Raw genomic sequence first — 27,700 nt, forward strand, 5'->3', positions numbered from 1 at the left:
CCCGTGCACGGAGCGGGGAGCTGGCACTGCCAGGAGCTGTTGCCTGCAGTTCAGGGGAAAATTTTTCCGCCCTCCCACTCCGGCGGCTGCAATCCACCAACCACAGCATTTACTGCTTTTTTTCGCCCCAGCACCGCTCCAGCCATATTGGGCTGTGGGGAGAAAGCGGCTCTAATGTTCTATGTCACCTGCAAATAACCCGGCCGTTCGAAAAAGCACCTCCACCACCTCCACAATCCACACCAACACCACGTCCTCTCCACACACAAAAATCCGTCAAAATGAGCCCGGAAGCCTGGCTCCCGCAGCCCACCTTGTTCCTCACTGGCCTCACCTTGCTCCTCTCGCTGGGTAAGTGTCGGCTGCAGCCCCCTTGCATGTGCCCAGCTGGGGGGACACCCGCGTCCCTGGCCAGGAGCCCCCGCCCGTGTGCCACCCCGGGAAGGGCTGTGCCGCAGGGATGGGGACGGAGGTGGGCTGGGTGCGCCCTGCGGAGAGCCACCAGCCGGGGTGACCTGCTTTCGGGCAGGGTGGGGGCTATGGTGCCGCCGCATCTCCTCCTAAAAACGCCCTGAATGCCGGCTGTGGAGCACAGAGCCCTTGGCACGCCGGGCAGAGCAGCGGGCTGCCGTGGGGACAGGGCTGGGGAGGTGCTGCGCTGCCAGGTGGGCAGTGCTGCCCTGGGGCTGTCCTTTGGGGTGCTGCTGTGTGCCTCTCCTTTGGGGTGCTGCCATGGGGGCTGTCTTTGGGGTGCTGTCCTGTGCCTCTCCTTTGGGGTGCTGCCATGGGGCTGTCTTTGGGGTGCTGCCATGTGCCTCTCCTTTAGGGTGCTGCTGTGTGCCTCTCCTTTAGGGTGCTGCTGTGTGCCTCTCCTTTAGGGTGCTGCTGTGTGCCTCTCCTTTGGGGTGCTGCCCTGTGCCTCTCCTTTGGGGTGCTGCCATGGGGGCTGTCTTTGGGGTGCTGCCATGTGCCTCTCCTTTGGGGTGCTGCCGTGGGTGCTGTCCTGTGCCTCTCCTTTAGGGTGCTGCCCTGTGGCTGTCCTTTGGGGTGCTGTCCTGTGCCTCTCCTTTAGGGTGCTGCTGTGTGCCTCTCCTTTGGGGTGCTGCCCTTTGCCTCTCCTTTGGGGTGCTGCCAGGGTGCTGTGCTGCCCTGTGGCTGTCTCGGGGGCACTGCCAGGGTGCTGTGCTGCCCTGTGGCTGTCTCTGGGGTGCTGTGCTGCCCTGTGGCTGTCCCCGGGCCGTGCTCCATGTGCGCTGCAGCAGCAGCAGCAGCCGCGCTGTGTCAGCAGCTCCGCGGCGCATCCATCGATCGCGGCCGGGATCGCGCCGCTCTCTGAAGCGCCGGCCCGGAGCTCCTGCCGGGCTGCTCCTCCCCGAGGAGAGAGCCTGGGAAAGGAGGGAACAACACCTGCTCAGGGCTGCCGGGGAGGCGGCTGCCATTGTCCCCCCAGCCCGGGTGCAGCATGACGGAGCGTTCGGGAGCCTGCGCAGCGCTGCAGGACGTGGCCTGGACGGTCCCTGGGGTTTTTGGGGATTTCTTCCCCCACCCCTGTCGTCCCCCGGGGCTGAGTGCCCAGCCAGTGGCAAAGTTTGGACCCATTTGGGTGCTCCTAGGTGCTGCCAGGCCATGGTGCCCCTGCTTGGAGCGACAGGCTTGCTGCTGGTGGCACCTCATCCCTCTGTAGAGCCCCGGGGAGCCCTGAGGACGTGGCACAAGGCCAGGCCACCCACCTGCAGGCACACAGGGCACCATGTGAGGGGCACTCAGGCAATGATTCCATGCAGGGATTCCCTCCAACCATTCTTGCTGGCACAGGCCAGCTCCTGGCTCTTCTCTCCCACCCCTGCGAGGTTTTCTTGGAGGCATCAAAGGTGGCGGCTGCCATGGGGCAGCAAGGCTGCGACACTGGCTCAGGACACTCCTTCCTGCCTTGGGTGCTGTCCCCATGAACCAGCTGTGCCTGTCCCTGTGTCCCAAGCCCTGTGGGAGCCCTCCCTGCACCGGGGCTGGATGGGGGACGCTCCCCGTGGCTGCCAGCACAGCCAGGAGCTGTCCCAGGGCTTGGCCATAGCCGAGGGCACCGCTCTGCCCCAGGAAGCTCCAGGGTGCTTCTGGTTCACAGCTCGCAGTGGGAGCTGGGGCTCAGCACCCGTGGGAGCTGCGCCTGCAGCTCGGGAAAGGCTCCTGTCCCTGGCTGCAGAGCCTGGCCCCTTTCCTGCCCTGCTTGCAGGCGGAGCGCAGCGGCCAGCGGAGCAGCCCTGACATGCACCCAGCTTGGCCTCGGGAAGAAGGTTTGAGAGCAAAGAGCAGCAGCCCAAGGGGAGAGGTGAGGTGATCCTAAAAGCACCTGCTGGCAGTGTCCCTGTGCCTGCCCTGCAGGGTGTCACGGCCCCCAGGACACTCTGGTCCCTCCCAGGGCTCGCTGTCCCCGTGTCCCTGTGCTTCTCAGGGTGTTTGCAGCCAGCGTGGCTGCACAGGAGCCTGTTCCCCTTGCCCAGCCTGCGACAGATGCGGGCACTGGGTTTGGGAGCTGCTGAGGGGAGCTGCAGGGAAGGATGGAGGAGGGAGCAGGGCACACACCCCCCATCCCTGCCCCCTCCCCAGGTGAGTCCTGCCCTGCGAGCTGCCAGGTACTGCCCCTCTTTCTCAGCCAGGGATCAGGGCCTGGCCTTGTTCCCCCAGCAGAAACCTGGACCTTGCTCTGGTCATTCCCAGCTGGAGAATCCTTGTGTAGGCACTGCTGGCAGGGCAAAGCATCTGCATTCCTCCGGAGCCCCGGGGCCAGCCCTGGCAGATGCCAGCACTCGCTGTGTCCTGCTGGCAAAGCAACGTGATGAGCTCAGCCATCATTTGTGCGTGGCTGTGGCGCCACAGCCTCGCTCAACGCCATCGATCCCGCAGCAGCAGCACGGCCTCGGGACACGGCCAGGAGCAGGGCTGGCCTCAGGCAGAGCATTTGGCACCGGCAGGGCACAGGAGGGTCACCAGCCCCGGCAGAGCAGGGACCATGCTCTTCCTGGCCAGCCCAGGGACTCTGCCAGGGCTGCTCCCCTTGTTCCTGCTGGGCGGGGAAATTCTGGTCCTGAATGGATGCAGAGTGTGTGGATGCGCCTGGAAGGCAACGCCAGGCCCCAGGAGAGCTCTGTGCAGGCAGGGCAGCGTGGGGACACAGGCTCAGCAGCCAGGGTGGCTGCCTGTGACACCCCCAAATCCATTTGGCAGCACCCCCGAGGCTGGGCATGGAGGTCATGGCCCCTCCCATCATCAACGCCTTGAATGGCTCCTCCGTGAAGCTCTCCTGCACCTTCAACTCCTGCTACAAGGTGGAGAACAAGCAGTTTTCCCTCAACTGGACGTACCAGGAGTGCAGTAACTGCTCGGAGGAGCTGGTGAGTCTGGCTGGGGATCTGCTGGGGTCCTGGGACCAGCTCGGGGTGCAGGGAGGGGGTGCCTGGCTGGGAAATGAGCCCGTGGGGTGCCACAGGCTGCCTCACCTCCTGTCCCCACGGCTGCCCAGTTCCTGCAGTTCCGCACCAAGATCATGAACAAGCAGCTGGACCGCTTCGGGAACCGCGTGGAGTTCACCGGCAACCCCGCCAAGTACGACGTGTCCTTCACCCTCAAAAACGTGCAGCTGGAGGACGAGGGCACCTACAACTGCTACGTCCTGAACCCCCCGGACCGGCACCGGGGCCACGGCAAGATCAGCCTGAAGGTGCTCACCAAAGGTCAGTGGTGCCCCGAGCTGCGGGCACCCACGGGGGCAGGGTTTGCTCCCAGAGCCCTGCCCATTCCCAGGGCTGCTGCGTGTCCTGAGCCCGTGCCCTGTGTCCCCAGAGCCCCCCAAGCACGACTCGACGGTGGCCGTGATCGTGGGCGCCTCCGTGGGCGGCTTCCTGGCCGTGGTGATCCTGGTGCTGATGGTGGTGAAGTGCGTGCGCCGGAAAAAGCAGCAGAGGCTCAACACGGATGACCAGAAGACAGAGGAGGAAGGGAAGACAGACGGCGAAGGCAACCCGGATGAGGGCACCAAGTAAAGCCCCCCTGCCCGCCCCTCCCTCCTGTCCCCTGTGCAGTGTCACCCCCTTGATGTGCTTCCCAGAGCAAGGATTTCTGTCTGCCCAGAGCATCCCTCCTTCCATCCAAACACCCAACCCAGCCTGCAGCAGGGCGCAGAGAGGAGGTCCCTGGAGCCTGGCTGTGCTGGGCAGCGCTGGGGAGAGGGGCTGAAGGCCCTGAGGCTGAGCTGGGACCAGCCTGTCCCCTGCCCTGAGTGCCACTGCTGTGAGGAGGTGCTGGGGACAGGCTGGGGTGGGTGAGGGGGGACCTGTGCAGCCCCCACACATGGAGGGACTGGAGGAGGGGGTGCCAGGAGGGACAGAGGGGTCTGGGCAGCCCCGTGGTGCCCAGACTCATCCCAAGGTGCTCCTGCTGTGCCCAGTGGCACTGGTGTTGCCATCCCAAGGGATCCCGATAGCTGCCAGTCTCCTCCTTGCAAGCTCGTGCTCCTCAGGGACAGTTCCAGGCTGCTCACAAGCCAGTGGCCAAGGCCATGAGCCCACCCAGCGTCTTGGAGCTTTGCAGGGTTTTGGAACCATTAACAGCCCTTGGTGTGCGAGGGATGGACCCTTCTGCCTCTCGGGCTGGTTTTGGGTCTGAGCACCTCAGCCCAAAGTGCTGGGCTGAGTTTTTTGTGCTGGTTTCCTTCTTGGGGAGGGTGGTTGTGGCGGCAGATGTCCTGCTGGCGTGTCAGGGGTGGTGGGGAGTGCTGGGGTGAGGCTGCTCGGGACAAGGAGCTGCTGAAAGGGAGAGGAGCTTTTGGGCGCTTGCTGGGAAGGACTGGGCACAACAGCAGGCCCAGAGTCAGGGCAGCTCTGCCAGGCTGGAGCAGCCCTGCGACGCTGAGACTGCCTCCTCCAGCCTCCCTGCACAGCACCGCACACTCTAACTGCCATGGCAATGCACTGCCAGTGTGCCCAGCCCCGAGTGCCACCTGCCTCAGCTGGCAGGTGAGCTGTGCTGGCTGCAGCACCGGGGCTCAGGCAGGGAATGACCCCGGGCAGTGTCCCCTGTCACCGGGCCGAGCTTTTCCTCTCCCGTGGCTGCCAGGAGGGGACAGTGCCCGGAGCCACAGGGGACACTGCCCAGGGGCCGGGGATGCAGGTCCTTCGCCCACGAGCAGCACTGCCAGGGGAGAGGGGACACCTTCGCAGCGTCCCTGTGCAGAGAAGGGACACCTTTGCCACGTCCCTGTTTGGGTGCCATCCCGGCGATGCCACCAGGCCCCAGGGATGGCGGGACAGCTGTGCCCTCCCCGCTCTGCCCCATTGCTTTCCACCCCTTCCCTGCACACCCCGTGCATCCCGCTGGCCCCACGCTGCTCCCGTCCCACCCGCAGCAGGAATGTGCCGTGTCCCAGCCCGGCTCCTTCCCTGGCCCTGCTGCCGGGAGGGCCGGGCTGCCCCCAGCCCCGCACAGTGCCAGCGGTGCCGCAGGGCTCCCGCCCCACTCTCTGCCAGGGTTTTCTGCCAGGCCGGGCTGCCCCCGGCTCCTGGAGGGACTGAGCAGCGCTCGGGGGCACAGAGGCCTCCGAGGGTTGCACACGACCAGTCTCGCATCTGCCTTTCATTTCTTTCCGTGCACTCTCCCTGGATTGCAGCTCGCCAACGCACCTGTCTGTTCGGAGCCCAAAAATACAGATGTGTACACACCCAGGGCTGCTCTGCCTCGTGCTGCGGCCTCGGGCCTGCGCCTTCCCCCGGGCTTCTCTTGCCAGCCACCCTCCGAGCGGAGGGTGTTTTTATTGCTCTTTGTACAGTCAAAAAAAGAACAATGAAACACCGACTGTGCCCTCGATGCTTTTGTGCCGCAGCCTGCAGGAGCAGGACAGGCCCCTCAGCTGCTCTGCCCGGGGGGATGAACCTGCCCAGGGTGGGGCTCGGTCCTGCTGAGGTGCCCAGGGCACTCTGTGTGTCCACAGCTCTGTCCCCCAGGGCTGCCACAGTGCCGGGAGCGTGGCCAGTGCTGCCCCAGCCTTCCCACGGGGAGATTTCGGGGGTGCTTCACACCCACTGTGGGGTCTCCAGGTCCTGTGGCCTGTCAGCCTCTCCACCTGCACTTCCCAGAGAGCTGGGACTGATGGCTGCTCACGGAGGTAAGGCTCAGCAGGCTCCAGCAGAGCCTAGGGCACGCACGGCGTGATGGACACCCATAACCGGTCCAGCAACGCCGTGGGGATGCTCCAGAGCAGCACGACACAACTGGGGCACAGTTAATGGGCACATCCATCCGTTCAGCCACCGTGGAGACACGAGGGAAGCTCTGACAGCCGCCCTCACCCTGCCTCTCCCTGCTGCCCTTCACTCCGAGCATCCCAATTCCTCACACAAGCAGAGTGCGGCCACACTCTGCCCCGAGACACTGCCAGCACCTCTTCCCACCTTCCAGCCCCTCCCCAGCCCCCACCTTGCTCAGCCCACCGCGGTTCCCAGCAGCAGGGGCAGTGGGATGAGCTCTGCCGGTGTCCCTGTCCCTGTCCCTGCCGGACACTGTGCCCTGGGCACTGCTGCGGAAAACTTCCAACTTCCCTGGCACCTCTCCCTCCCCGAGGAAGGGCACCCAAATCACCTCCACGGCGCTGCTGACACAGCCCTGCAGCTCTGGGCTGCCAATCGATCCCTGGCCCGTGGCAGGGAGCAGCTTTGCCGGGCAGGGAGGAGCAGCTCCCCGCAGGAGGAGGACGTGGGGGTATCCCCAGCCAGCCTCAGGGGTAAATACAGCCAGGGCAAAGGGGTGGGGGACCTCTCGGCACGTTTAGGATGCTCGTTAGAATGTTGCTGGCAAAAAAAAAAAACTTGAGGAGAGCGGTGGGATCACAGAGGAGACCCCGCGGGACACAACAAGGGTGAGTTCTCCTCACTGCAGGGCACTGAGGGCAGCGACAGCAGCCCCCCAGCTCTGGGGTTTCACGGATTCTCCAGAACCATGGACATTCCTGGGTACAGAACACTGAAATTTCCTCGGGCCAGGTGGGATTACAGGTGTTAAAGAGCAGGAGAAGGGTGGGAGGTGGCAGGGACCTCTGTCTGGTGCTGTGCAGAGTCACAGGGGACGCTGGGGTGTCTCAGGGAGAGTCCAGAGCCACAGTCCCTGCAGTGCTGCCCTGCTCCCGGGGCTGGGAAGTGAAGAGGGGCACCTGGAAAGGGATCAAGAGCCTGGGGCAGTGAGGGGTGTGAAGGGCAGCTCTGGGGGGACAGATTGGGGAGGGTCCGGTGGAGCTGGCCTCGGGCTGTGCCGGGTCAGGATCAAACTTTCTCCTGGGACACAGCAGGGTCGGCTCAGCGGTTCTTGCAGATGCTCTGCAGTGGCTGCTGGGGACACGGCGCGTTTAAAGGGCCCGTGGAGGGGCGAGGAACCTGCGCGCTGCGGAGGGCAGGGGGGAGCAGCAGCGGCAGCGCGGGGAGAGGGGAAAGCAGCGCTCCGAGGGAGAGCTGCAGGCAGCCGGGAGCTGGAACGAGCAAAGCAGCCAGGTACTCACCCGCAGTCCGTGCCCGGCACCTCTCGCTCACCTTGCAGCCCGGCCAGTCCGTCCCAGCCAGGACAGTCCTGCAGAGTCCCTGCGGTGCCTCCTGCCCACTGCCAGCTGCCGGGATGCCAGGCCACCTTGCCTTTTAAAGGTCGCAGCCAGAGGACCTTGCAGTAAATATAAGGTGCTGATGGGAAGCTCTGTTCCAGCGTTGCCACCTCCTCCTCCCCCTCCACCGGCAGGAGGGCTCTGCCTGCTCCGGGTCCGGGAGCACAGCCTCGTCTGGCTCGGGGAGGTTTTGGGAGGAGGCTGGGACTGGCACGATGCTCCGGGGCAGCCGGGGCCAGCGCTGTGCCTGCCGCGTTGGAGCTGCAGCCCAACTGCTCTGCTCAGCCCTACCTGCTCGGTACCCACGTGGAGGGAGGCAGGAGCCCTCCTCGGAGAGCAGCAGCCTGGCTTTTTAACCCTCCCAGTTCCGCCAGTGCAAGGTGAGAGGGCTGAGTGTGCCCAAGCAGCCACCGTGCCCCCCGGCAGGCTGTGAGCCAGCTGGCAGCACCCCTGAGCCCTCCCTCCTGTCCCCGGGGAGGTGACAGTGTCCGAGCTCGGGGTGCTCACCTTCCCTGAAAGCAGACGCAGCAGCCCGGTGCTGGGATCAGCAGAACGAGTTCCGCTGAGCCGCAGGAATCCCGGATCGCACGCCGGACATCTGCGTCCTGCCGAAATGCCAGGGCCAGCTGCTGCCAGCGCCCTGCCCGGCCGCGGCACTGGCAGATGTCACACGGGATCAGTCGGCCGGGGAGACCGGCTGGAGCTGCCGAGTGTGACAGCTCCATCAGGCGCTGGCGACAGCCAGCGTCCCGCTGCCAGCCCCGGGCTGCGAGGGCACAGCCGCCCCGGGCGTGTGGGGGAGCGGGGATGCCAGGCTGTCACCTCTGCGGGGACACTCAGCAGGGAGACATGGATGCAGGGCCACATCAGCACGGCATAATCTGGGTACCCACCTGCCCTGTGGCCCCCGTTGGTGCCAGTGCCCACAGGAGCTCTGCTGTATTTACTGGCCAGCCCTTGCAGCAGGTTTCCCAACCTTCCTGCTTCCAGAAGGATTTAGGGCTCTACTGGCAAGATTCTCAGTGGCAGTTTAGGCCAAATGCATCCCAACTTGCATCCCAAATGCAAGCAAACTTGGCAGGCACCTGAGCATCCCAGGAGGGGCTCCTTCACACCTTCCCCTGCACCAGGGTAGGGGTGCTGCTGTTCCAGTCCCCGCTGCTGCAGGTCCTGTGTGCTGCATGCTGGCTTCAAACTCCCCTGCACCTGTGCCTCTGGCCCCAGCAGCTCCAGGCACTCCTGCAGCAGTGCCAGGCATCCCTGCACCCCCAAGGATCTCTCTGCCTGCCCTCACAACTAGTGATGCTCCAGCAAACGCTGCACTCCTCCTCCCGTCCCCACACAGCACCTGCAGCTCTGCTCCCCTCACTGTCTGTCACCTCACTATGCCCATCCCCTCAGTGTGCCCATCCCCTCACTGTGCCCATCCCCTCAGTGTGCCCATCCCCTCACTGTGCCCATCCCCTCAGTGTGCCCATCCCCTCACTGTGTCCATCACCTCACTGGCTCCATTAGCTCCCTGGATCCATTAGCTCCCTGAGTGCATCCCCACCCTGAGTCCATTCTCTCCCTGAATCCATCCCCACCCTGAATCCATCCTCTCCCTGAATCCATCCCCTCCCTGAATCCATCCCCACCCTGAATCCATCCCCTCCCTGAATCCATCCTCTCCCTGAATCCATCCCCTCCCTGAATCCATCCCCACCCTGAATCCATCCTCTCCCTGAATCCATCCCCTCCCTGAATCCATCCCCTCTCTGAATCCATTCTCTCCCTGAGTTCCTCCCCTCTCTGAATCCATCCCCTCCCTGAATCCATCCCCTCCCTGAATCCATCCCCGCCGCCCGCAAAGGCACCTTCTGCTGCATCAGCAAAGCTGTGCACGCTGCAGGAGCCAGCGCTGCCCTGCCTGCTCCACCAGTATTTCTCCTGCCTCTCTTGCCAGCTCTGCAGCCCTAACGCCTCAACCCACAGGCACTGCTGGCATCCTCTCAGGCTCCCCTGGGATGTCCCCGTGCCCTGCAAAGCCTCCTGCTTTCCCTCCTCTCTGCTGCTTCATGCTGCTGGCCAGGACAGCTGCAGAGGGGGCTGGATGGGGATGGAGAGCCCTGAAGGTGACGGGCTGTGGCACCTTAGATGTGCAGGCAGCATCCCTGCAGGTGAGCTGCTCTCACACCCAAAACCCAATCGATCAGTTCGGGGAAGCCTGGTCCCTGGGGTGAGCTCTGCCAGGACGTGTGCCCTGTGTCACTGCAGCCCAGAGAAGAAGCCAGCAGCACCTCCTCCCCTTCCCGCCACGGCTGTTTTGGGAACAGCAAAGGCTGCGGGAGGGCTCGTGGCTAATGGACCGGAGGTGAAGCTCTGCCACGCCCCGGGGCTTCCATTAGAAGAGCCCCCACGGCCGCCTTCGGGGTGCGGTGTGCCAAGAGCAGCCTAATGGATGCGAGGAAGGGAACTTTTGTGCAGCCAATTATCCCAGAAGAAGATCACGGCGAGAAAAATAAGTTCTCAGAGTGTTCCCTTCGGCGCCAAGCGCGTCCCTCTGCAGCCATCGGGGTCTGGCTTTGCATCCCACCTGTGTCTGCTGTCTGTCCTGGGGATGGAGGGCAGGGACCCGGTGCCACACTGCTGAGGTGCCCCAAGGAGAGCTGAGCCCCGGCCTTGTCCTGTTTTGTTGTCCTGGGAAGCCACTGGCTTTAGTGGCACTTTGCCTCTTCCCGAAGCAGCTCAGGGTAACACCAGCCCAGTGTTTCCAGGCCACCACAGAAGCACTGAGGTTGGAAAAAACCTCTAAGATCAAGCCCAGCTATAAACCCAGTATTGCCAAGGCCATCACTAAACCATGTCCCCAAGTGGCACAGCCATATAGTTTTTGAACTCTTCCAGGCTTGGTGACTCCACCACCACCCTTGGCAGCCTGTGCCAGTGCTGGACAATCCTTTCAGTGAAGAAATCTTCCCTAAAATCCAACCTAAACCTCCCCTGGCACAGCTTGAGGCCTTTTCCTTTTGTCCCGTAATTTGTTACCTGGCAGAAAAGCCCGACCCCCACCTGGCTCCACCCTCCTGTCAGGGAGCTGACCAGAGCAGGAAGGTCCCCTCGAGCCTCCTTTTCTCCAGTTCAAACCCCCAGCTCCCTCGGCCTCTCCTCATCCCGCTGGTTCTCCAGCCCCTTCTCTTGACACACTCCAGCACCTCAGTGTCCTTTCGAGGGGCCCAAAACTGCGCCCGGGATTCGGGATGCGGCTTCATCAGCGCGGAGCACAGCGGGACCGTCCCGGGGTCACTGCCCCGCTCCAGGGAGCGCTCCGCGGTGCTCGGGGCGGGCGGGTGCGCGGGTGGGTGCGCGGGGGGATGCGGAGGAGCGCGGGGGGATGCGGAGGAGAGCGGAGGAGCGCGGGGGAGCGCGGAGGAGAGCGGAGGAGAGCGGAGGAGCGCGGGGGGATGCGAAGGAGAGCGGAGGAGAGCGGGGGAGCGCGGAGGAGCGCGGAGGAGAGCGGAGGAGCGCGGAGGAGCGCGGAGGAGCGCGGAGGAGCGCGGAGGAGAGCGGAGGAGCGCGGAGGAGAGCGGAGGAGAGCGGAGGAGCGCGGAGGAGAGCGGAGGAGCGCGGAGGAGCGCGGAGGAGCGCGGAGGAGAGCGGAGGAGAGCGGAGGAGAGCGGAGGAGGGCTCAGCGCAGCCCCGCCCGGCGCGGCCCCGCCCGGCGCCGCTCGCCCTCCGCGGGGGCGGCCAGAGCCGGGCGCTGCGGGCAGCAGGGACCGCTCCGCTCCGCGCCGCCCCGGCCGCAGCCATGGCCCCGGGCTCGCCCGCCGCTCGCCGCCGCGCCTCGCCGCGCCTGCTGGCCGCGCTCCTGGGTAAGGGGCGCCGAGGGCTGCGGGGACCCCTCCGGGTACCGCCCGCGTCCTGTGTCCCCCCACCCCGGCTCCCCGGCGGGGACCCTGCCCCGGGGACCCGCGGCAGCCCGAGGCGGGGGTCCCCGCTCCGCACCCACCCCTGCGCCCCGCCCGCCCGCCCGGGGATGCCGCCCGCGGGCGCTAACGCCGCTCTCCGCTCTGCAGACGGACGGTCCGGAGCGCCGGGGATAAGTCACTTGGCCAAGGTGACTTGGCAGCCGAGCCCCAGCTCCGAAGCGCCGGCTCCAGCCCCTGCCCTGCCCGCAGCGGCGCTTCTCCTGCGAGCACTGCGGCTGCACCCCGCTTTGCCCCGCTCCGCGCCGCCCGGCGAGCGGGGACCGCGCTGCCCGCCTGCCCGGCACCGGGGATGGCCGCGGGGAGCCCTGCACTGCTTCAGCGCCAGCACGCCCGCCGACAGGTCATTGTCTTACGTTCCTTCGCTACAAGGACCGCTCGCATGTGCTTGTCCCCGGCGCGGGGAGCCACCCGCGCTGCAGGGCCGCTGCTTGCAGCATGGTGCCCGGCCCTGAGCCAGGGATGCCCGAGAGCCGCCGCGGGGTGCGGGGAGGGGCTGGGGCCGTCCCCTCCCCACTGCACACCTGGGGCAGGCTCCGGCCACCCGCATCAGCCTCACGCACCCGCTGCACTCCTGCTCCCGTGGGTCATCCTCGTGCCAGCCTGGAACTCGGGCTGGCCGTGCTGGGGCGCTCCCGTGGGAGGCGCTTTAGAGGGCAAAGTTCTTAAGTTAAAGGATGCTGGAGACACAAAAAAGCATGTAAGTACCTGACCCCCTGCAAGATTTGGGTGCCGGCAGCTGAGCTGGCAGCGGGGTGGTAGGAGAGACTCGGAGATGCTTGAGACCACGCAGGGGTCGGGGGTCCAGGACGTGGAGGTGGGAACCTGGTCCCACAGGTCGCTCAGGTGGGCTGGGAGCTGGAGAGGGCGGTGGGCAGGGGGGTGCAGGCGGCTCTCAGTGTCCGTGGGTGCCGGGGATGCCGAGATCTGCAGGGAGAGGCTCTGGCTGCAGCTCGGAGCCCCTCCCTGAGGAGAGGAGAGGAGAGGAGAGGAGAGGAGAGGAGAGGAGAGGAGAGGAGAGGAGAGGAGAGGAGAGGAGAGGAGAGGAGAGGAGAGGAGAGGAGAGGAGAGGAGAGGAGAGGAGAGGAGAGGAGAGGAGAGGAGAGGAGAGGAGAGGAGAGGAGAGGAGAGGAGAGGAGAGGAGAGGAGAGGAGAGGAGAGGAGAGGAGAGGAGAGGAGAGGAGAGGAGAGGAGAGGAGAGGAGAGGAGAGGGCCGTGGGTCTGTCCCAGAGCCTGGTTTCGGGCTGCCCGAGGAGCACCTCTCTTTGAACCCTGCTGGAGAGGAGCCCGGCCAGCCTGGCAGCCGTGGCTTGCTGCCTGCGCCAGGATGTCACGCTGACTTTTATGGGCAGTGAAAGTTTCTCCAGAGCAGCTTTCCCACAGACTGCAGTCCGAGGTGAGCACAGTGCTCAGCGAGCCCCCTCGCTGTGGGGGGCTCTCCCTCTGCAGGAGCAAAGCGCAGGCAGCCAAGGCTCTGGCAGCAGCAGGAGTGGCTGCTCCCTGCTTCCCTGGGAAACGCTGGTGCCTGCAGACATGGGAGAGAGCCTGAAGCCCCCAGGGAAGTGGTCCTGAAGGTTGGGGGCCTGGTGGTGCAAAGTGCAGCAGCTCTGGGAGGGTTTGGAAAAGCAGTGCTGAGAGCTGATGTGCGGCAGGTTCCGTCAGTGCTCCCCCAGCGTGTGTTCCTCGCTGCTTTATTTAGTGGTAACAGATCAATTGTGTCTTCCTGGGAGCAAGGACGACAGGAGCAAGGTCAGCCTCGACTTACCCCACACATTCAATTCAGGTTACATTCTCAGGGTGGCAGACAGGTTCTAAAGTGTTGCAAGCTGCAAGGAATCATCTTTCCTGTGAGTGTCCGCTTGCAGCACGCCGCAGGCTCAGACGAACCTGCAGAGCCAAGCATCCCTCTGCCAACTCCTGCTCCAGGGGGACAGCTCCTGTCCCCTGGGACACTCCTGCCTGTGAAGTCCCCTCTGGAGCATCCCCAGGGCTGCTCTAGCAGTCTGACAGCTGCAGGAGATTCCATCTGCTGGGAACCACTCCCTGGCGTTGGCTCCGGCCTCTCAGCAAAAGGAGGAGTGCTTCTGTAAAGTTAAATAACTCCTCGCCTGCAGTGCTTGCAATGCAGCACTGCAGCAGGGCCCGGAGCCCAGGATGCAGGGCTCTCGGGCTTGGCTCTGGCTGCGACGTGCCTGGGGAGTTGTTAGCACCGGCTTGTGTGGGAGAATAAATCAGCAGCTGAGGCGGCTGCAGAGAGAGGCGAATCCCAGACTGAGGGCAGCGTGTCCGAGTGAAGGTGTTGGGGCATCGCCGTGTAGCCTGGGAAAAGCTGTGACCCCTGGATTTGGTGCCCAGGGAAAGCTCTGCAGGGGCAGCCGAGGTCTGGGAAAGGGGAGGACAGAGCTGTGCTGGGCTGTGTCACATCTGAGCCATGCCACATCACACAGACGGGATGGGGCAGTGCTGGGATGGGGATGGGGATGGGGATGGGGAGCGGGTTTGCTCCTCTGGCCGGGACCAGAGCATCCCTGTGCTCCCAGAAAGGATCTGTGGGGACAGTGGTGGCCCAGCCCAGTGCAATGCCAGCCCTGCACCCCAGGAGTGCTCAGCTGCAGCTGGGCTCCTCCCCGCTCCTCTCTCCCTGCTCGCGGGGACCCCAGGAGTGGGAGAGCTGCATCCTGCACTTTGAAGGTCATTGGCAGCTCCGGAGGGAGCCGGGGCTCTCTCTGCTGGGCGTGAGGGGGCTGCTCCGGAGGGCAGGGCAGGGCGAGCCGGTGGCAGGCGGCCAGGCCAGCCACGCTAATTACTGCTCCAGCTCCCGCCTGAAGAACAGAGCTCTGCTTCGCCTTGGCTTTTTTCTCCCCCTTTGAGGCCTGTGGATAACATGCAAATCAGGGCTCTCATCTGCATGCTCTCTTCCTGGGGATATTCTGGTTCCCTTGAAGCTTTGCTGTCTCTGCGGGTGACCCAGCCCCGGTCCCTGCAGATCCCTCTGTCACCGAGCCGTCCTAGGGCTGGGACAGGAGCCTTTGCTCCTGCCATGGCAGCCTGGTATGCCAAAGGGGACGAGGGGTGACAAAGCCTCGGCCTCACTCTCTCCTCCCCTCTCCCTGCCAGGTTTGCACGTCTTCGCCATTGCCTTCGCCTTGGAGGTGTCGGTGGGGAAGACCAACACAGTGACGGCTCTGAACAACTCCAATGTCCTGCTGCCCTGCGTCTTCACCACCTGCATAGGCTTCCAGGACCTGGTCTTCACATGGTATTTCAACACGACAGAGCTGGTGAGTGGCTCTCTGGGCTCTGCCTCTGCTTCCCTGGCAGGTGCTGCTGTGCTTCCAGTGCAGCTCGGTGCTGCAGTTCTCGCAGTTCTCCTCGTGCAGGATTTCCTTCTCTCCGTGTCACCAGCTCTGGGGAGGACAAGGCTGTGCCAGCGGGGTGACTTAAATATACCCTAGAACATCGTGCTTTTGGCACAAAGCTGTTCTAGATTTGCTGCTGCCCATGGGCTCATTTGTTTTCATAAATTGGCTGTTCAGGTGCAAATCTGCACTTAGGGCAAAATATGGTTCATTTCCTCTTCCTTTGCTTGCTTTGAAATATGAAAGGTTCTGTATAGATTTGCTTCCCGCTGGGAATATTTGGCTCCTCAATTCCTCAGAAGGAGGGCTGGTTTGGAGCAGTTCTGACCAGCAAAGGAGCTCGCTTTCTCTGGGGATCTCCCATTTTTTGCATGGTCTGCTCCATCTCTTCAGGGCAGGTCGGATCTGCTGCTTCCCAGCAGGATGTGCACTGGGTTCCTCTCCATGGCCGCTCCTGGTGTAACGGGGTGAATGGGACATTTGGTGGGACATTTGGGGTGTCTGCGTGTGCAGAGCTGAGCCTGGGCACCATCAGGAGAGCGTGAGCCTTTCCCTCAGGCAGCCGCTCCTGTCCCCCGCCTCTGCAGATTTACCACGGCAAGATAAAGAACAAAGCCACGGAGCCCACCCTGGTGTGGCACAACCCGCGGGTGGAGTTCGTCGGCTCCACCACCAAGAAGGACAACAACATCTCCATCGTGCTGAACAACGTGGAGTTCAGCGATGCTGGCAAGTACACCTGCCACGTCAAGAACCCCAAGGAGAAGAACACCCAGCACAACGCCACCATCTTCCTCACCGTGGTCCATAAGAGTGAGTGCTGGCCATGGCACAGGCGTGGCCCTGGGCTGGTGGTAATGCCCACAGACGGTGCCAGGCTCTTTGGTTCGCTGTTGTGGTGGGGCATGGAGGTGGTTGGCACCCCTGGAAGCCTCGGGTGGGGGTGTGGGAACCCCAGGCTTACTCTGGGGTCCCATGTGCTGGTGAAATTTCTCCTTCACCTGTGCTTCCAAAGAAAAATTGTGCAGGCTCTTGTTGTTCGGTCTCAAGGCAGTTTATTGTCAGTTATCTGAAAGATTTTTTTCTCGGGCTGTTTGGTCAGCAGCCCGGGCAGAGGCACACACACACCCTGACATCCTCTCTGACTCCCGACTGCTTCTCTCCCTCCGCCCAGGGCTGCTGCTGTCTTTTATATAATATATTAGGTATTACATGTTTATAGTTTTCCCCCAATACCTACTACTTATGTTACAAAGTGCTTTTCTACTCTAAACCAATCTCTGAGTGCCAACGTCACCAAGAACATGGAGGCGAGGAAAAGGAAGGAGGAAGAACAGGATCAGCCCACTTTCCTCCATCTTAGAACTTCTGACCCCCATGTACAAAGTAAAAACCCCCTGTATATGTGCTAAAACCCCTCTATGCAATACTAAAAAAAATTCCCCTCTACTTTTACTATACTATCTAACCTTTTGTGACTGCTTGTTCCACCTCCAAAGTTGGTAATTCATTCCATGGCTCAAACTCAAAATCACAGCTGTTTCCAGCTGCCTGCCAGGGTCTAAAATGCTTCTGACCAAGGCCTGGAACCTCTAAAGATGTCTGAGAGACATTCTGAGTTCCAACATGGGGGGGTTATGGGTTTTTGGGGTGGGATGTGCAGCTGGGAGCTCCCCGCTCCCCTCCCGAGCCCCCTCAGCACCTTCTGTCCCGCAGTGGTGAAGACGGACAACACTGTGACGCTCATCATCGTGGGCGTGGTGGGGGGGCTCATAGGCCTCCTCATCCTCTTCATGCTCATCAAGAGGGTGGTCCTGTTCATCATCAAGAAGACGCAGGATGGGAAGTGAGTGCGGGGTGCTGCCGCGGGGCCGGGGGAGCGGGGCCGGGCTCGGGGGGCTGCCAGCTGCCCGTGCGCTCTCCCTGTGCAGGAAGGAGTGTCTGGTGAGCTCCTCGGGGAACGACAACACCGAGAACGGCCTGGCCGGCTCCAAGGCAGAACAAAAAGCACCAACAAAGGCATGAACGAAGCAGCGGCGCCCCGTGCCCGCCTCGCCCCGCCGCGGGTGCCCGGGCACGGGACGAGCCTTCCTCTTTTGTTTTCTTTCCGAACTGCCAGCGCTTGAGACATGTTTCTATTACACACGTGCCTGCAACCTGCACTGCTTCTCGGAGAGGGCTGCGGCTGCCGGGGGGACTGGGAGCTTCTCGTGGACTTAGACTGGGAGGCTGCTGGGGCACAGGAGCTGCCGGCTCCGCTCTGAGCACAGGCAAGAAGAGACTGCGGGGCAGGGCAGGGCAGGGCAGGGTGGGTGCCGTGCCTGGGGCCGGGTGCTGGGCACCGGTGTGCCCAGAGGATGGAGCGTGGGGTGACCCTCTGGGTGCTGGCGGTGCTGAGCTGGGGTGGCTGGGAGCTGCTGCTGCATCCAGAAGGTTTCTGGAGCAGGGCAAGGATGCTCGGAGCCGGCCGTGCAGATGGAGTGGCGCAGGAGGACGGGAGGAAGCAGGGCTGTGATAAGCACACTGGAGAACCAAATCAGTGACGGGCCCATGGCTGTGCCTCAGTTTCCCCCACAGCAGGGCTGGGGAGGTGGCCGTGTCCCAGGGCTATCCCTGGGAGCAGGGGGGCTTCTCCCCAGGCAGCCATCCCGGGAGCTCTCCCTGGCTTTGTGCTGCCCCCTCCCCTCTCTCCGGAGCTCCCACTCGGAGCAGCGATGCTTTTGATGCTGGTGCCAAGGCTGAGCTCGTTACCTGGATGTTTTTGTACGAGATTCCAGGGGGAAAGCAGCCAATTGTGTTTCCCTTCCGCCGTGGCAGGGAGGCAGCTCAGCCCAGCCCTGGCGAGGGGAGCCAGGCCGGGGCTGTGCCACCGGCCTGCTGGGCAACCCTGGGCAAGTTGCTCTGCCTCTCCATGCCTCAGTTTCCCCGTCTGTAAAATGGGGACAAAAATACTGCTCTACCTCACGGGGTGGGTGTGAGGTTTCCTTGGCTGTGATGGTGAAGTGCTCTGGGGTGAGGGGTGCTGCAGAAAGCCTGGGGGGCTCTGTGAGTGGACTCACAAGGGTGTGAGGCACAAAGTGAGCGAGCTACATCTGAGGTGGACAATTTCCTTTACAATGTGATTTGTTCCCTATTTCTCCAATTTGTGGGTGCCTGCCAGTGAAGCTGCAGGACAGGCAGCTCCCCTGCCCCCACAGTAAACTGGGGTTCAGAGCTGAGCCGTGGCTTGCTGTGGGGGCTTGTGCCCTGGCAGAGGTGCTGGAGTGGGAGTTAGGCGAGGATTTGGTGGCCAAGGTGACAAGGAAAGGCTGGGTGCTGCTTTCTCTGGAGATGCTGGTGCACAGCGGGCTGGTCACCCCGGGCTGGGCCCGGGGGCACCACTGGAGCAGGGCTGTGTGCTTGGGACAGGTATTGGCACCTGCCCCTGGCAGGTTCCCTTGGCCATTGATAAGACAGACAAGTGGGAGTCGGGATCCTGATCCTCTCTCTGAGGGTCTGAGGGACCTCAGACTGCGCTCAGCACCTCTCTGTGCTTCAGTGTCCCCACGGTAAGCTGTAAGTGAGTGTGAGCTGGGTGTGAGCTGCCTCTCAGGAGGCGTGAGGCGCCTGCACGGCTCTGCCACAGCCCCGGCGTGGAAGGCGCTCTGGTGCCAGGCGTTGTGACACGCCCGGGGGAGGCTGAGACCTCCCAGTCACCCCAAGAGACCCCCGGCCCGTCCTTGGAGGAGCCCTCCCGCGGGGGAGGACAGCGAGGCGAGGAAGGGAGTTTTTTAAAGACTATTTTTAGCCGTCCTAACCTGTTGGCCTTTTTTAGCCGGCGCGTGGACGCCGCGCCACGTCCTGCCGGATATGCAATGCTGCACTATGCATGGATTTCTCCTCTGGCTTGGTGGGAAACGGCCACACGAGCACTTTTAGGGATGTAACCCCGTGTGCACGCAGGGCTCTGGGGGTGCTGGCTGCCCCGGGGGCTTGTGCCAGCACCGGCGGGGTCCCTGCTGCCACTGGGACTTTGGGGGGCTGCAGAGACATTTTGGGAGGGGGTCCCCCTGGGGGTGTGTGCGGCCACGGACACGTGTGTGTGTCCAAGCACACGGAAAGCTGCGTGGGAGGAAGCTGCGTGTAAGCACAGGGGTGTGCGCCGGGCTGGGTGATGACTTACAGCACATCTTTGCACTGCAGAGGTTTAGTTAGCTTTGCCTTGAATGAAATAAAGTTTATGTTTACTAGAGAAACTCACTGTGGTTTGGGGTTGCTCTGGGTGTCTGTTTAGGTCTGGGGGGTGCCTGAGTAATGCTGTGATGAAATAGGATAAAGGCTTAGGAAGCTGAGTGAAAAAACAAATCCTTTCCTTTAATGGGAATAGGGGGACACTGTAGAGCACAAACATAATTTCTCTCTGTACAACAGGAGTGAGCTGACAGCAGCTTGGCCCCCCAGGAGCCATCCTGCCACAGCGGGGTCAGCACAGGGCAATAAATTAATCTTTCTCCGGAAGGGAGCTTGGGCCAGTGAGATTCCTTCACGGGATCAGTGGCCGCCACTCCGAGTCACCCTTTGCCTCCTTGGCTGGGCTCTGGCTCCCTAAATCACAGCTGCCAGCGAGGGTTTGGGAGCCTCTGCTCACCTTCCGTGGCTGGAGATCCACGGCCCTGCTGCTGCCAGAGCAAGGGCAGAGGGATGGGGAGGGAGGCTCGGGGCGAGGAGCGACCTGTTCCGGCAGGTCTCAGAGCTCCGACTGCGAGGAGAGAGAGGCACAGAAGCAATTGAAAGCTTTGAGAGGGCAGCCAAAAGCGAGAGGAAAGCAGCTGTGTCCTTCGGGAGGCAGCTCAGCTGAAGGGAGCTGCTGTCTCCCCGGGCAGGACGGCACCACTGACCCTGCGCACGGCGGAGATCCAGTCGAGGTAGGCACGGACGCTGGTGTAGACGCCGGGAGTGCTGGGGGTCCCGCAGCCCTGGCCCCAGCTGACGATGCCCACCACCTGCCAGTGCCCGCCTGAGTACAGGAGGGGCCCGCCGCTGTCCCCCTGGCAAGGACAGACCCTCAGATGGCCCCGCAGAGCCCTCGCAGCAGCCGTCCCCAGACAGCTCTTCCCTCAAAGGAGCCGTATCAGGGATGGGTTTGGGCTCACCCAGCCCCGTGCCCAGCCCGGGCTCCCACCTGGCAGGTGTCCACACCGCCCTGGGGCAGGCCGGCACACAGCATCCTGTCGGTGACATCGCCGTGGTAGGCGGCCAGGTTGCAGCTCCTCTTGTCGATGAGCTCCACCTCGGCCTGCTGCAGGCGCTCCGACAGCTTCCCTGGGTGACACACGGCCTCTCAGAGGGACCCGCGGCCAGGAGGGACCCTCAGCCCCGCTGCTCCCACCGGCAGCACTGCGGGCTCTGCCTCGTCCCTGTCACCCCCTCGCTGTGCCACTCACCGTGCTCCTCTGTGTAGCCCCAGCCGATCACCCACAGGGGTGTGCCCGGCACCAGCTCCTCATCGAAGTAGGGCAGGCAGATGGGCTTGGTGCTGTCTGCAGAGGAGATGTGAGTGGGGCTCGCAGGGAAGGGGCACACACCGGCTGGGGACAGCCACCAGCTGGGCACCCCCTCCCTGCTCCAGCGCCCGGTGCCCGTGGGACGCTGCCACGCCGGGCATCGCCATCCCAGCCCAATGCTCAGTGCCAACAGGGGACACCTGTGCCACCGCCCCAGGCAGGGCTTTGCCAGACCCACCTGAGTCACGCACGGGGGAGTGCAGCTTCACCAGGGCGATGTCGTTGTCCTTGGGGGACGCGGGCGTCACCTCCGCCAGGAACACCTTCTCCACCGCGATGGTGGCGGCGCCTGACAGGAGGTCCGAACCGGCCTTCACACGCCAGCTCTGGATGATGGGGTTGTTCCTGTGCACAGACAGCGCTGTCACCGCCCGTGCCCCGTGGGGACGGGCGCAGAGCCCCGTGGGCGCCGATAATTCGGGGAGATCTGAGGAGTGGCGCTCACGTGAAGCAGTGCGCGGCCGTCAGCACCCAGCCGGGCCCGATGATGCTGCCCCCGCAGATGTGCTCCCTCCTGTACTGCAGGCTGACCTGCCAGGGCCAGGCCTCGATGGCGGCCGGGCTGCCCCCCAGCACCCGCGGGGTCCGCACGCTCTGCCCGCAGTCTGTGGGGACACGGGGGACAGCGCGAACCGAGGCTCCCAGCGACAGCAGCGCGGCCAGGGTGCCTCAACCCCTTGGCACTGTCACCCTCATCCCCACAGTGCTGTCACCCTCATCCCCACAGTGCTGTCACCCTCATCCCCACAGCACCACTGTCACCCTCATCCCCACAGCACCGCTGTCACATCATCCCCCAGCACCACTGTCACCCTCATCCCCACAGTGGGGTCACCCTCATCCCCACAGCACCGCTGTCACCCTCATCCCCACAGCACTGTCACCCTCATCCCCACAGTGGGGTCACCCTCATCCCCACAGCACCGCTGTCACCCTCATCCCCACAGCACTGTCACCCTCATCCCCACAGTGCTGTCATCCTCATCCTCACAGTACTGTCACCCTCATCCTCACAGTGCTGTCACCCTCATCCCCACAGCACCGCTGTCACCCTCATCCCCACAGCGCTGTCACCCTCATCCCCACAGCGCTGTCACCATCATCCCCCAGCACCACTGTCACCCTCATCCCCACAGTGGGGTCACCCTCATCCCCACAGCACCACTGTCACCCTCATCCCCACAGCGCTGTCACCCTCATCCCCACAGCGCTGTCACCATCATCCCCCAGCACCACTGTCACCCTCATCCCCACAGTGGGGTCACCCTCATCCCCACAGCACCACTGTCACCCTCATCCCCACAGCGCTGTCACCCTCATCCCCACAGCGCTGTCACCATCATCCCCCAGCACCACTGTCACCCTCATCCCCACAGTGGGGTCACCCTCATCCCCACAGCACCACTGTCACCCTCATCCCCACAGCACCCCTGTCACCCTCATCCCCACAACGCCACTGTCACCCCTGATCCCCAGGCTTGCTGGAAGGGGCCCAGCCGCCCCCTGCCTTCTCCAGCCCCCCCGGGATAATTAGTTTAATCAAGGTAATTCTCTGGTAAAGGTAAGCCCATGCTGGGTAAGGCTCCCTCAGGTGTTTCATTGCTGGGAGGTTTGTGCTGCCTTAATGAGGGAGCAGTAATTAAATCCATCTTTCCTAGTGCAAGCACTGCTGGATGGGCTCGGGATGGAGCCACGCCCTCCCAGGGCAGTGCCAACAGCAAGGACCTGGAGCAGGATGAGACCCCAGTGCCCGCAATGCCCAGGCACCATCATGGTACTTACTGGAACAAAAGAGTGACACGACCAGCCCCGAGAGGCATTTCCTGCGGGAGGAAGGAGCAGAGCTGGATTTGGCTGCCCTGCCAGGTCCCAGAGGCTCCTGCTCGGGGTCCCCACTCACCTGCCTGGCTCGAGCACCTGCAGGCTCCCGTTGCTCAGCACCACCTCGCGGGGAGGCAGCGGCTGCCCGGCGCTCGCCTCCACGCCCTGGAAAGCTGGGGTGCTGGAAGGCACGGGGGGGACAGGGCTTCAGGGGTGGGGAGGACGGGCACTGGTGCCTCAGCGCCTCGGGAGCCTGGATCCCAAAGGAAAAAGGGGTTTCTGTGGGACAGGGATGCCAAAGTGGGGATGTCACAGCCCTGGAGGGCCGGGACACCGAGCCCAGGAGCAGCTGAAGGAGGGGAGAGCGTTCCCTGCTGTGCAGGGGATGAGGAGGTGGCTCTGGGAGAGCTCAGGGAGCTCCTTGCTGCTGTGACATTTGGGACCTGTGTTCAAAGCCTCAATCAGTGACTTTTTGGGCCTGGAAAATGCCGGGTTTGACTCAGTCTGGGCTCCTACAGTGGCTTAAGCACCAGAACCCGTCTTCAAAGGGAAGGGCAGGGCCCTGAGCCTCGCTCCCCAGGTGAGCTGTGTTGGCAGGGAGACGCTGGGCTGCTCTGGGTTGGGCAGGGGGCACGGAGGAAGAGCAGGAGCAGGGCATGATGCCCGTGGGCTGTGACAGAGCAGGGCACAGCACTCTGCTCTCACAGGAGGCTCCGAGTCAGCTCCTGGGGACTCAGGGAGGTGGGGATGGACTGGAACCAGTAGTGCCGAGCTCTGAGTGCTTCCCAGGTTAGCAGAGCCCCACTCCAGCAGAGCTTTTAGGGAAGAGGGGAGGTGAGGCAAGGGAAGCAGCCGGGTACCTGCTGTAGCCCATCTGCTCACAGGCAGCTCTGGCCAGCGCCGGGGTGAAGTGGTCATGGCACACACAGGACCAGGTTTGAGTGTGGCTCTGGAGCACCTGCAGGATGGATCTGTCTTTGGAAACGCGGGCTGGAGGCAGACACAAAGTCAGCTTCAGCACGGGGCGGCCGCAGCAGCCCAGCCCCCCGAGCTCTGGCGGGGTGTCCTGCACTCACCCCCGGCTGGTGGCCCCTCGGGGACCCACTGGGGACAGTTGGCCTCGTCCTCGCCCTGCAGACAGTCCAGCTGCCCGTCACACACCTGCTTCAGCGGCACCAGCTTCAGCGGCTGCTTGCAGAACAGGTAGTGGTGCTCCAGGTAAATCTTCACTAGAGGGAGAGGGGGGCTCAGCGCTGAGCTCCAGCTCAGGGCAGGCCTGCGGCTGCCCCGGGGGAATCAGCGAGGAGCTGGGTCTGTGTTGGCTGAGCCGTGGCCATGGGGAAGGAGGGGAAGAGTCAGGAGTGTACCCAGGAACCCGATGGCCACCAGGCAGGCGAGGGTGAGCACCACGGCCAGGACGAGGATCCCGACCCGCTTGAAGGACTCCGATGTCCTGGAGGATTTGGGTCTCATGCAGGGACCTGCAACACAGAGGAGCATGGCCCGGCATGGCTGGGCTCAGCCTGGCACCTCTCCTCTCTCCCAGCTCCCACCGCTGTTACCTCTGCCGTTGAGCCGCTCCGAGGCCGAGTCCTGCAAACCAGAGAGGAAAACCAGTCAGGGGCTGGAACTGCAGGCAAAAAGCAGCTGGGAGGTGGGAGGGCAGCTGTGCTCAGGGCAGCTGGCCCTTGGTGAGCTCACAGCCCAGGGAGGGCAGCAGGGATGAGCAGGGAAATGGGCCCAACCTTCACCCGAGGTGGCTTTAGAGCTGCTGGGAATGGGGGTGGCTTGTCCTGAAGTGACAACGCCCAGCTCTGGGTCACCTGGGGTCACCTGCCACCTTGTTCCCATATACACCACCCGTGCAGTTCCAGTAAGTGGCTCCCAGTGGTATAGAGTTACTGTCATTAACACACCTGAGGCTTAAAAACTCGCAGATGTTGTGAAAGAGGCTCTCTCTGCTGCGCACAGACACCCCGAGTCAAAATCCCCGCGCCTGCGGGGCTGTGGCACAGACGGGGCACATCACCACGGGGGGCTGTGGCTGCAGCAGGGTCAGGAGCGGGGGGCACAGCCCCGGAGCTCCCTGCCGGGCTGCAGGAACACCCGAGGAACCAGCCCGAGCCAGGGGAACCAGGGAGGGAGGGAGGCAGGGCTGTGCCGCTGCTAAGAGACGGGTAAACACAGCCGGGGCTGGAGGGGATGACTCAGGCATCGATCCGCTTGAGCTGCTCCGAGTTATCCTGCAACAACTCCTCGTAGAGAGAGCCCCGGCGTGGCAGGGTGGGTGCTGGGTGGGCTGGAGCCCTTCGGGAGGGTTCAGGTGGGCGCTGTCAGTGTCTGTTCAGTGTTTTCCAGCCGTGGTTGTGCTGTGCCACAGAGCAGCCCTTTGCAAAGGTGCTCCTGCTGCAGTGAGCCTGCTCCCATCCTCGCCCTGCCAGCCCCAGTGAGCTCTTCTCCTGTTCTTCTGGACTCTGCCACCACAGGTAAGACAGGATTTTGGCATGGGCAGAGGTGAGGAAGGTCCAACCCGCTGTGAGAAGCCCACAGACCCAGGTGCATCATCCAGGAGGGCTTCGGAAGCCTTTGCTCCAGCGGGACTCCAAGAGCAGCACAGGTTTGGAGGTGATGGTGTTGGTCACGCCAAAGGAGAGCAGAGGGCCCTGTGCCACCCCAGGGCGCAGAGGCTGGGGCCTGGCAGAGCAGCTGGGGGCACTGGGCATGTGGCACAGCTGGAGGGGGCTGAGTGCCAGGCTCAGAGGAGAGGTGAGCCCTCCCTGCCCGAGTCACCGTGCCAGCATGTTTAGCCGTGCATGCACACCCTTCCAGCAGCGTTTTACAGCAAGTGCCCAGCCATTATCCCTGGGCTAGCTCACAAAGGCAGGCTGGCTTTGTGAGCCAGGAGCTGTTGCCTCCCCGTCGTGTCCCTCAGCATGGCTGGGGCTGCTGGTTTTGGGAACAAGCAGTGACCTGTGCAGGGGAGGACTGGGTCCTGCCTGGTGCCGTGTGGCTGTGTCCCAGCACGTTGGAGTCTGGCTCCTTGAGGAAATGTCAGCAGCCTTTGTCCCAAAGCCAGGCTCAGCTGGCACCCGTGCCGAGTGTGGGCAGCTTGTGCCAAATTCCCCACCCCTGGACGGGCTCTGCTCAGCTCCTGGGGTGCAGAGCCCGTTCCTGGTGGCTGGGAGCTGCTGGGAGCAGGAGGGCAGGGTGGAAAGAGGAACCTGGGTCCTGCATCTTCCTGAGCCACCTCTCTGCACAGAAGGGAAGAACTCCGGGAGGCCTGGGGACTTTTGTAATGCTGCACCATCCTCTGGCAGCCCAGGGTACGTGGGGCTGGTCCTTCCTCATGCTGACCTCCTGTGTCACCTGGACCTGGGCCGGGCACCACCTGGATAATGGGATCCTAACGGTTCCCTGTGGGAACGGTCCCGAGATGGATCCTCCAGGCCCCACTGCAGCAGCACGGCTGTCCCCACGCTGCCCAGAGCTGTCCCCATCATGTCCCACTCAGCAGCACAGCTGTCCCTCTGTCCCCACGCTGCCCAGAGCTGTCCCCATCACGTCCCACTACAGCAGCACAGCTGTCCCTCTGTCCATGCTGCCCAGAGCTGTCCCCATCACGTCCCACTGCAGCAGCACGGCTGTCCCTCTGTCCCCACACTGCCCAGAGCTGTCCCCACGCTGCCCAGAGCTGTCCCCATCATGTCATCCACGGCTGGGATCCTTTCCATGACACGATGTCTGGTGTGGGTGCTGATGAGATGGGTGATCACAGGGTTTTGGGTTTTTTTTGCATTTTCTTCTGTCCGTGAACCTCTTCTGTTTCCAAGGGATTGAGAGCTTGGAGCTGCCTCTCCATGACTCCTCTCAAGCCCCACCATGAGTAAGAGCTGCACTGGTTAAATCCAAAGCCATTCTCTCCTGCAGAACTCCGTGCTGCCGTGACTAATTGAGCTCCCTTGCTGCGCTCTCCCTTGGTGTCACCGTGGCCATGCCAGGCTCCAGCTGTGCCAGCGCCAGCCCACGAGCTCTGCTGAACCTCCCACCCCTTTCAGCAGAGGTTCCATGCTGGGGGTGCTGAGTTGAGCTGAGCTGGCCTTCGTCCCTCCCTCGGGAGCAGGTGGGAGTCTCCCTCACCCAGCCAGGCTTCATGGGGCCATCAGATTCCGAGGGTGGCTCCTTGGCTGCGGGGATTTAACCCGTGGGTGTGTGCAGACACTGCAGGCAGGGAGCTCCCCACCCTGCTGGGGTTGATGTCCCGCTGGTGGAGGTTCTGCAGTGCCCGGCGAGCTTGGTCATCCGTGTCTGGCATCTGCCCTCTTGGGGAAGCGTGTCCCTCCCAGGGAGGAACTGCATGCCAGCCTGGGGTTTGGTGGCCGTGGCTTTTCCTGCACAGGGCGCTGCAGGTGTGTCCCCTGTGCTGAGCAGAGGCCTTGGCAGCTGTGCTGGAGGCTGGGAGGGCCTGGCTCTCCCCCAGGCAGTGCCCAGGAGTGGGATAAGACCCTTTGGAAGGTCCTGTTCCCCTTGGCATGGGGGACACTGCCTTGTTTGTCTGCTGCCAGGGCCGGGAGAGGGAAAGGCAGCCCCAGAAACGTGGGAGCGAGAGCTCGGGGGTGCCCAAGCACTGTGTGAGGTGTGAGGAGCAGGGGGAAACCCTTCCTTGGCTGCTGGGGAGCAGCAGCTCCTTGGGCCTGGGCTGCCGCATCCCCTGGGCACCGCTCCGGGCTGGGAGCGCGGGGTGCGCGGGGGGCCGGTGCCATCCCGGGGCCGGGGACAGCGACTCACCATGTCCATCCAGCTCCGGCGTGCTCCCTCCGCCCGCGGAAAGCCGGCAGATGTCCCGCTGCGGGACCGGGGAGGCGATGCTCCCTGCGCAGCCTGCGCTCCGTGCCCACGCCGGGCTCGCACTGGGGCAGGACCGCCCCGGCCCTCCTTAAAACCCACGAGGGGAGTTGTGAAACAGGAATCCCGGTTTGTATTGTAACCCAACACCGGTCTATCAGCAGCACACCACCTGCGGTAATCTCCCCAGCATCTGCCCCGGCGGGTGACTCACCTGCGGGGCTGCTGTCACCAAATACTTATCAGAAGTGAACGGACTGATTTTTCCTGCTCCTCCTGACGATAAGAGGATCCACGGCCATGCCGCTCTTTGTCCGGCTCTTCCGCGTTGCGCTGGGTTGTTGTCAAGCCGAGGTCTGAGTAGGTGGAGGAGGAAAGGAGGAGAGTTTGTGCTCTGGGTCACTCGGGCTGTGTGTCCCCAGGTCAGGTTGGCAGGGCTGCGGGAAGTTAAAGGGAAGGCAGGCGGATGCCCGTGGAATGTCACCCAGGCTGCGAGGGGGGCAGAGGGTTATGGATCTGTGATTATTCAGGAATAAC

At 63.4% G+C, this 27,700-nt stretch overlaps 3 protein-coding genes across 3 annotated transcripts; 2 read left to right on the forward strand and 1 right to left on the reverse strand.

The window, feature by feature from the left end:
* The first annotated feature begins 100 nt into the window (after positions 1-100).
* SCN2B (sodium voltage-gated channel beta subunit 2) lies at positions 101-5,841 on the forward strand. The gene is made up of 4 exons (XM_021530015.3): positions 101-351; positions 3,223-3,389; positions 3,518-3,728; positions 3,838-5,841. Exons 1-4 carry the CDS (start codon positions 282-284, stop codon positions 4,035-4,037), a joined length of 648 nt encoding a protein of 215 aa, XP_021385690.1. The 5' UTR covers positions 101-281; the 3' UTR covers positions 4,038-5,841.
* A 5,575-nt stretch (positions 5,842-11,416) lies between these two features.
* On the forward strand, positions 11,417-19,192 carry SCN4B (sodium voltage-gated channel beta subunit 4). Its single transcript, XM_031506839.2, has 5 exons — positions 11,417-11,484; positions 14,716-14,879; positions 15,545-15,770; positions 16,674-16,803; positions 16,889-19,192. Exons 1-5 carry the CDS (start codon positions 11,421-11,423, stop codon positions 16,980-16,982), a joined length of 678 nt encoding a protein of 225 aa, XP_031362699.2. The 5' UTR covers positions 11,417-11,420; the 3' UTR covers positions 16,983-19,192.
* A 594-nt stretch (positions 19,193-19,786) lies between these two features.
* Positions 19,787-27,115, reverse strand: TMPRSS4 (transmembrane serine protease 4). The gene is made up of 12 exons (XM_077788081.1): positions 27,107-27,115; positions 23,884-23,914; positions 23,689-23,802; positions 23,398-23,550; positions 23,182-23,311; positions 22,401-22,502; positions 22,283-22,323; positions 20,946-21,105; positions 20,679-20,845; positions 20,381-20,476; positions 20,119-20,258; positions 19,787-19,984 (listed from the first exon to the last, which is right to left on the reverse strand). Exons 1-12 carry the CDS (start codon positions 27,113-27,115, stop codon positions 19,787-19,789), a joined length of 1,341 nt encoding a protein of 446 aa, XP_077644207.1.
* Positions 27,116-27,700: the final 585 nt, after the last annotated feature.

Source organism: Lonchura striata, chromosome 23, assembly GCF_046129695.1.
Source record: "Lonchura striata isolate bLonStr1 chromosome 23, bLonStr1.mat, whole genome shotgun sequence".
NCBI lineage: Eukaryota > Metazoa > Chordata > Aves > Passeriformes > Estrildidae > Lonchura > Lonchura striata.

Excerpts from the sequence above, each read along its gene's own strand:
- SCN2B (XM_021530015.3), top strand. The coding sequence starts at position 282 with ATGAGCCCGGAAGCCTGGCTCCCGCAGCCCACCTTGTTCCTCACTGGC. Across the intron at positions 352-3,222 it reads CACCTTGCTCCTCTCGCTGG|CACCCCCGAGGCTGGGCATG; the intron begins GTAAGTGTCGGC and ends TCCATTTGGCAG. Across the intron at positions 3,729-3,837 it reads CCTGAAGGTGCTCACCAAAG|AGCCCCCCAAGCACGACTCG; the intron begins GTCAGTGGTGCC and ends CTGTGTCCCCAG.
- SCN4B (XM_031506839.2), top strand. The coding sequence starts at position 11,421 with ATGGCCCCGGGCTCGCCCGCCGCTCGCCGCCGCGCCTCGCCGCGCCTG. Across the intron at positions 15,771-16,673 it reads CCTCACCGTGGTCCATAAGA|TGGTGAAGACGGACAACACT; the intron begins GTGAGTGCTGGC and ends TCTGTCCCGCAG. Across the intron at positions 16,804-16,888 it reads AAGAAGACGCAGGATGGGAA|GAAGGAGTGTCTGGTGAGCT; the intron begins GTGAGTGCGGGG and ends CTCCCTGTGCAG.
- TMPRSS4 (XM_077788081.1), bottom strand. Across the intron at positions 23,803-23,883 it reads GGAGCGGCTCAACGGCAGAG|GTCCCTGCATGAGACCCAAA; the intron begins GTAACAGCGGTG and ends TCTGTGTTGCAG. Across the intron at positions 20,846-20,945 it reads ACGGCCGCGCACTGCTTCAC|GAACAACCCCATCATCCAGA; the intron begins GTGAGCGCCACT and ends GTCTGTGCACAG.